The sequence below is a fragment of the Vitis vinifera genome, chromosome 1, assembly GCF_030704535.1.
Source record: "Vitis vinifera cultivar Pinot Noir 40024 chromosome 1, ASM3070453v1".
NCBI classification, from domain to species: Eukaryota; Viridiplantae; Streptophyta; class Magnoliopsida; order Vitales; family Vitaceae; genus Vitis; species Vitis vinifera.
In genome coordinates, this window is record NC_081805.1 from 7,925,181 (window position 1) to 7,933,320 (window position 8,140).

The window sequence follows — 8,140 nt, forward strand, 5'->3', positions numbered from 1 at the left end:
TAAAAGATCATATCCCCATTTTGCATATGATGAGATGGAGAGTTACATATAATATTTCCATTACCACAAAACAGGATTAAGGTTTGTGGGGATGTGGTTGAGCACTTGAGCTTTGTTGAAGGTATTAGTGTCCATGAGGTCGTGCTGAGCTGAGTCGGTCCTATTCCCACACTTGGACGAGTTGCATCAAATCTTCTGGCAGTTCCCATCTGCTACATTATGATCAATGGGATGTTTTGATTTGTGGGAGAGTTAATTAGGTAGATATTTTCAGAGATAGAAAAATTTTGGAAGATTTACAATCAACCCAATCAATCTTCCAACAAAGAACCAGATGCTTATACATATGACTTTCCTTTTCTTTACAGTTGAATACATGCAACTCAACAGCTATCAACACCAATCACATATATCTCACTTGAAGCTCTCTCCAACTACTTACCAATGTAAAAAGGGGAGTAGGGATTTGGGGGAGACACGAGAAAAATGGATGTCACCTGGGACCTGAAAGCTCCATTGCTTCAATCACCAGGGAGGATTCTTCTATGTAATCTGAATATCTTTGGGGAGGATTTTCACATGACCTGAACCTTGGAGTCTCAACCTTCTGCGAGGCCTCCCATTTCTCTGCTAAACCATCACCTTCCAACATCCTCAATATTTCCGACATTTTTGGGCGGTGAGAAGGATTAAATTGAGTGCATAAAAGGGCAACTTTAACCATTTCTTCTAATTCAACCCTGTCAAAATTGTTCTTTAAATCTTTATCCACCATCAGGTTGAGCTTTCCCTCTTGATGGAGCTTCTTTACCTGCACACAAGTCCAACTATTATTTAAGATGATTTATTGATCACAGGAATGAAAGAAAATATATCTATACAGCCTTGTAGAGAAGAATGGTTAGCATTTATGTAAATCAAGGAAAATGGATTTTCTCTATGGAGGGAACTGTAAGATCTCATACACCAAAAGACACTGGTTTGGCTCATTCCAGCATTCATCATAGCATAAAAAATTGCTAGTCATCACATAAAACAGGCAGAGAGAGTGAGAGAGAGAGAGAGAGAGAGATTACCCAATCAAGCATTACTCCTTTCTGGTTTGCCGCCCGTCCAAAATCCAAAGCCTTCTGACCTGTGATTAGTTCAAGGAGCAAGATTCCAAACCCAAACACATCTGTCTTTTCTGATGACTGACCTGTTGACAAGTATTCAGGAGCAATGTGGCCAACAGTGCCCCGCACTGCTGTGGTCACATGTGACTCTCTATGATCCAACAGTTTTGCCAACCCGAAATCTCCAACAACTGCTTCAAAGTCTTCATCCAGCAAAATGTTGGCTGCCTTGACATCACGGTGGATAATTTTGGGGTCACACTGCTCATGCAAATAAAGTAGCCCCCTTGCTGTGCCTAAAGCTATCCTCTTTCGCCTTGACCAGTCTAACGCTGGCCTGCCATGGATTTGATCTGAGATGAAAACCCACAATTGATGAAGTTAGTCCACCACCTTGCACAGATGCCAGATCCTGGCAAAATCTATTACCTAAGAAAAGAGTTAGAAACACTATTGAAAAATTGGAAGATCAAATATAATTTTCCATGAAATAATTTCTTCAATAGCTTAGAGCTTGGAATATGTCAATTTGCTGGCTTAATAAGCATCAACCTGGCTTAAAACCAGTATCAAATGATGGAAGGAATGAGAAAAAGTAGTTGACATAACAAGACAACACTGGGGGAATACACCAATAGTTCAAGCAATAAGCTTAGAACATGTTTGGGAATTCAAGGAAGAATAATTTCTATCGAACTTCAACCATAAGCTTCTGCTTGCAGTAGACACTTTTACAAGGCTGCAGTGAATGCATGGGAATGGAATTGGTGCAAAATTAAATACAATGAAATTTGGATATCATTGAATAAAATCTCACAAAATTTGAAAATTTATTGTTCAATGAATGTACTGAATATTAAATGGTGGTGTAACTGGCATGGTGGTGAGGTGTGGGTGATTGCTGTTCCAGGGAAGCCCACGGGGCCAGTGGTTGTGCATAATAAGGGGGTCATAGCAGGTGTGGCAGCATCACAGGAGGTTAATGCTATCATTCTATAGAGGTTCCAGAGGCAGAACCAGGGTGTAACCTTATGGATGTGGTAGTGATCTTGTTAAGGTACCAATGGTGACACAGGCGTTCTCAATCAGAAAAGTACTGGAAGTGGTAAAGGTGGGTTTGATCGTGATAGCAGAGGTGGCCAGAGCAGCAGTGGTGAAGGAAACAGAGTTAGCAATGATCTGCTAAATTAGATTGTGTGACAACTGCACTAGTAATATCAACTATCAAAATGGTGTAGAAATTCAAAGTGAATTTTCTAATTAATCCAACTTCAGGAACCACAAAAATAAAATAAAAAAAAATAAAATAAAAAAATAAAATAAAAATCTGTCCTGTGACACGATCTTCCTTTCTTCAATTCCAGATAAAAGTTATATAATTCCAAATTATCCCTTTCTATGGACCCAAAAAGAGAGGGAAAACAAGGAATATTTGGATGGGTTCAATTCTATTTTCATTTTCACCTCTGAATTCTCATTCAAATACATTTTTTGTCCTAGCTCAATTATTTGTTGATGACAATTGCTTTATTGTAGTTATTTTCTACTGGCATAAATCAGGAATTTCCAGGAAAAAAAAGAAGAGTTTAAGAAGTCCTTTTTTTTTTGGCAATTTACATACACATTTTAAGTTTGCAAGATCAGCATTCAGCACTCACATAAATTTAAAATGTTTCGTTATAAATCCTTTTACTGAGTACAATAACATTTAAAATATTTTGTTATAAATCGTTTTACTGGGTATGAAAACCTGGAATCTGTACTTCTCCAGAGCTGCCACTGAAACCAGCAAGATTCTTCAGCATCAAGACTGGATATGTCACCAAATTCACAGAAAGAGTATAACAGGACTTTGACCAAAATAAACTAACCACTAACTACTAAAGGATAGTCAGCTAACCTCTTAATCGAGATGCTACACTCCCATTAGGCATATAGGGGTAAACAAGGAGCCGCTCGCTCTCTGTTGTACAGAATCCACAAAGCCGGAGAAGATTCCGATGGACAGCCAAACTTATCATCTCAACTTCTGTTTGAAATTGGATTTCACCACCTACGGCATTATAGTCTTTCAGCCTTTTAACAGCCACCAGAGTTCTATCATTTAAGCAACCCTTGTATACAATTCCAAATCCACCCCTTCCTAAAATATTCTTTGGGTTGAAATGATCTGTTGCAGCCCTAAGTTCCTTAAATGTATACCTCCTCAGATGGCCCAAGCGTACCTCTGGGTCATATTGATCTGCCATGGAACATGTCATGGTTAAAGCATGCATAAGCACAAAAATGGGTACAGATGGAGATAGCATTACTTACATACACAATAAGATTAACCACAACTTATGTGGATGAGTATGTTTGTGTACAGAGGAAAAAAAAAAAGGAAACAAATATCCATACTTGAAGATGCATAAAAGGCCTATTTGGGAGTGATTCTTATGAAAGCACTTTTACCTTATAGCACTTCTATCAGTAACACTTTTACTAGAAAAACTTTTATGGAGAATTGGTTAATGTTTGGATATAAAATGAAAAGGTATTTTGTAAGTGTCTTTGGTAAAATATTATACATAAAAAATAAAAAATAAAGGTGGTGTTTGGATGTATTTGCTATTTTATGTTTTTAAAAGTAGAAAGTCTTGTACAAAATGTAGGAATTCTTATACTAAAAGTAGTATATACCTTGTGTACTTGAAAATACTTTTAAAATTTTAAAAATTCAAGTAAAAAATTCAGTTCTTCAAATTTTTAAAAACATTTTTGAGAATACAAGGTAATTTTTTTGCGTTTTGTATAGGAATTTTTATATTTTGTATAGAAGTTTCTATTTTTAAGAATAAAAACTAGGAAGTTTACCTGAACACCGCCAAAGCGATTTTTTGGAAGAAGGACCTCCCAAGTGCTAGTCCAAAAATCATTTCAAATGATTCTCTGGGAATTAAAAGTGATTTTTAAAAAATCTTTGCCAAATGCCCTTTTTTTTAACACAACCACACTACCAAGCATTGAGAAGCACTTCTAACACTTCAATAATCACTCCAAACAGACTGTAAACAACAAACTAGATAAGGATTACCAAATTATATAATGGTTTCAAAAGCATGATGATTTAAAAAATGTTTGAAACACAAGAAATGAAGTAATGTTGGGAAAACATGCAAAAACACAGAAAGAAATTCAGAAGGGGCATCTATGTTGAAAATTTTCAAGTGCTTCATTTGTACCTTCATTTTTTTAAAAAAAACTCTGACTGAAACTTTTAACTTAAAACATTTTCCAACAAAACAGGTGTGCATGCACACACATACAGGCCTGCTCATGGCAAATGATATTGCAAACCATTAAACATCAGTCTCCAATAAAGGGGACACTAACTGTAGTATTGCACCAGGACCTACTTGTTTGGTCCTTAACGTATGTCAGTCATAAGATGTTAGATTATCTTCATTTGCTGATACAGAACAATAAGAAAGGAAATGCAAAAGAAATTTGAAGAACTAACCATTAACATCAAAGAAAATTTGTTGGTTCCTCCTATATCGCCACCAAACTGACAGCCCAACAATAATTATGATTAAAAGAGCAGCACCAAAACTTGCACCAAACGCAATAGCCACACGGTGGCTCTTAGATCCAGAATCTGAATGAGCTAGCAAACCAAAGATCCCAGAAATGTGGAACGTGTCATCCAATTATTAAGGAAAATAAAAGGCTAACTGATGAAAAAGCAACATCTATAACCTGTGATAGCTACCTCTTAGAGCATCTGGAGGAAAAGAAAGTGGCTCTGGAGAGATTGCAGAACAGTTGTTTGTGGCATTGGCACCACAAAGTGAAGGGTTACCAATAATTCTGTTAATGAAAAGAGGCAAAAGGCTAGCTTCAATGATCATAGATAGCAACTCATAATGGAACTAAGCAGCATAAAAAAAGAGAGTGTATAGCTCACTTGAAGGTTCTTGCAGATATTTTTGGCATGGAACCACTCAGATTATTAAAAGAAAGGTCACTGCAAGCAAATTTAACTTGTTGAATGGATGTGTATGGAATTAATTATAAACTAGCTCTGTTCTTTTTCATATAACATGCAAATAAAACAGTGTACCAAATGGCGCAAAGTTCTGAAGACATACACGAGGGAGAGGCCTTCAACCTGGGAAAGAGACTCAGGGCATGGTCCAGTAAGGCTGTTGTTGTTTAGTCGCCTGACTTGCTCAAGAGAAAACAATGCAAAACACGTAAGATTGGTACAAACCCAAAAAATAGACATGTTCTGCATTTGTCTAATGGCAGTTTAAGATCAGTGAAATACCAAAGACATCAGAAAGTTTCTGAAACTTACAAATAATTCAGTTTCTTAAGTCCCCCCAAAGAACTGGGTATTCCACCATCAAATTTATTGTGGGAGAGATCAAGTGTCTCAAGCTTTTCCAACTTCCCAATTGAATCAGGAATAGGACCAGAAATGGCATTATTCTGCAGCAACCTACACACATGCATGATTATCAATTTTGATATTATTGTACTGTTTATTTCACAATCAAAAGTCTGAGAACTCAAAACCATCCCTGCCGCAAACAATATTTGAAATTAAAGCCAATAACATGCAAAACTTAACCCAGCTGCAGGAGAAAAAAAAAAAAAACACTGCTTAAGCCTCAATAATCATTAAAAAAGAAAAAGGTGGTAGTGACCTACACAGATTGCAAGTTGGTGAGGTTCCCAATCCATGGAGATAAGGTTCCAGACAAACTTTGACTGGGCAGCCCCCTGATTGGAAAATTAATTCTCAACTAAGAATTGAGTTCAAATCTAGAAATTGAATAATATTTCTATTCATTTTCTGTTCATATTCCTCTATCAATGATCTTGTTTGAAGAAGTAAGAGATAGACTGATTAGAACATCTTACAGAGCAGAAACATAGCCGTCGGAAGAGCAAGTAACCATCCTCCAGCTACAAGGATCCACTGAATTAATATCCCAGTTCTCCAAAACATTATATGGGTCATTCAGATTATTTTTTATAGTCATCAAAGCTACAACTGCATCAGATTCAAAAAAAAAAGTGAGAAAGAAAATCAGAACCCAGGTTTTGAAGCCATGACTGTATTATACTGATAAAACCAAAAAATGAGATATGAAACCCAAAATTTTAATAATGCTAAATTGTGGTTTGCTTGAATATTCTTGCGGACCATCAAAACATTAACCAGAGGAGAAAAAGAATCCCCAACTTCCTACAAAGGGGGAAAAGGTTTGTCCATAACCATTTCGTGATAAGAAATGAACTTTATTCTTCAAAGGGGAAAAAAAACTCAATTAATAATCTCAGATTTTACAATTCTAATGAACAACATTGTTTTCTTTCGCACAATATGAAGATAATTCAAAAAATAAAGAAATAAAAAAGGAAAAACTAAACCAAGAGAAACAAACCTTCATAGTTGATACCAGAAGGAGAAAGAGTAGCAGAAGAACCCTCCATCAATGTCAAAAGCAGTAATCCGACTCCCCACAACACATAGCCCCTGCTTTCCATATTCTTTCTTCAGCTCGGTAACTCTTAACTTCTTTCCACAATCAGGACCGACTTCTCAAATCCACCATAACCAACAAACACCCACATAAAATTTCTCTATATCACCTTACAGGAAAATCTTTTGCTTCAAGAAAAAAAAAAAAAAAAAAAGGCTCTCACAGTCACAACCTCATAAAGCAAAGCCACCATTAACACAACGGCAACTCTTCCTTCCAGCTCTTCCCTTGTGACATACTCGATTAGTTCCTAGTAGAACTTCATGAAAACAAATACCCAGACTATACAGTCACTCTCTTATCAATTCCCAGCTCCCAAACAATGGCCTAAGTAAAAGAAAACGGATATACGAATCAAACTAAGTGGAATGAGCACCATTTGGACTGAGAAATTCAACAAGAAGAGGAGAATTTTCTCGAGAAACAAACACCCATCAAGCCTGAAATTCTGAGATCCTAGAGATCTGAGAATAGCGGGTTCGATTCCTATACATTTTATCCGATCCCCACAAATTCCATGTAGGCTTGCTGTTGGTTTTTAGCCCTGCCTTCTTCGTCCCCAGTGATTCCACCACCATATCTTCTTTCAGCAGAGAGAAAAAGAAAACAAGAAAATAACAGAAAAATCACATCTCACAGAAACAACCAAACACACAAGGGCCAAAATAAAAGGCCAAAGTGGTCACAGATAAAGATGCACACACCCAGTAAAAAGATTTTGAAAAAAAATAATAGAAAATTTATTTTGATGAATTTAATTTAATTTTCACTCAGTGATTGGACTGAATAGATGTATGGGATTGATCAGAGGGAACAATGGCATGTCCAAGCCAAAAGAAAAGTTTGCAGGTAAGTTTTCGGCAGGTCACGTGCTTTGGCTGTCTTGGCCTTTGTTGGCTTCTGCCTTCAACAAATGTTTTTAAAAAGCATTTTTTTAAAACAAAAAAAAAAAAAGGTGTTTTTGCAGGCGATGGCCCACACTTTGCTAAAATGCACCGCATATTTTAAAGGTTTGTATTAAACAAACCCAGTAACCACACTAGAGCATTGGGCTCCATTCACCAAAAGTTCTTCCCTGCAGCTTTGCATCATTGTTCTGTTGAATCCCAACTATTTTTCCTCACTCCTTTTCAGATATTAATTCTCTTTTTGCATGTTTCATCATTAGCTTCTGCAGCATGAAAAAAGATTTGGGTCATCAACCAAAAAGCTTGTTTTCTTTGGATATTTCACTCACTGCATCCCTCTTTTTAATTACCCCTTTACCCACACACTACTCCCTCTTAAACATCTCCATCACAATTTGTTTTTTCCCTCTCTAAAAACCAATAAAATTTTATTACCAGAATCTTCTGAAAATGCATTTCACCTTGTTAAAAACAGACTGAAGAAAATATTTTTGTAGAAAAAAAAAAAAAAAGACTAATTAATTGCCACTTGTTTAACTGATATAATGAGGCCACTGGTCCTACTGTAGGGTGTTTGGAC

At 36.4% G+C, this 8,140-nt stretch overlaps 1 protein-coding gene across 1 annotated transcript; it reads right to left on the reverse strand.

The window, feature by feature from the left end:
• Positions 1-277: 277 nt before the first annotated feature.
• Positions 278-7,523, reverse strand: LOC100256748 (protein NSP-INTERACTING KINASE 3). Its single transcript, XM_010653305.3, has 11 exons — positions 6,554-7,523; positions 6,027-6,159; positions 5,814-5,885; positions 5,458-5,601; positions 5,249-5,320; positions 5,065-5,124; positions 4,870-4,967; positions 4,618-4,764; positions 3,016-3,357; positions 1,077-1,468; positions 278-811 (listed from the first exon to the last, which is right to left on the reverse strand). The coding sequence occupies exons 1-11, from the start codon at positions 6,654-6,656 to the stop codon at positions 494-496; spliced, it is 1,881 nt and encodes a 626-aa protein (XP_010651607.1). The 5' UTR covers positions 6,657-7,523; the 3' UTR covers positions 278-493.
• Between the last annotated feature and the right edge of the window lie 617 nt (positions 7,524-8,140).

Coding starts and splice junctions, on each gene's coding strand:
- LOC100256748 (XM_010653305.3), bottom strand. CDS start 6,656: ATGGAAAGCAGGGGCTATGTGTTGTGGGGAGTCGGATTACTGCTTTTG. Junction 5,321..5,457: donor CTTAAGAAACTGAATTATTT/GTAAGTTTCAGA, acceptor TGAGCAAGTCAG/GCGACTAAACAACAACAGCC. Junction 5,125..5,248: donor GTTGAAGGCCTCTCCCTCGT/GTATGTCTTCAG, acceptor ATTTGCTTGCAG/TGACCTTTCTTTTAATAATC.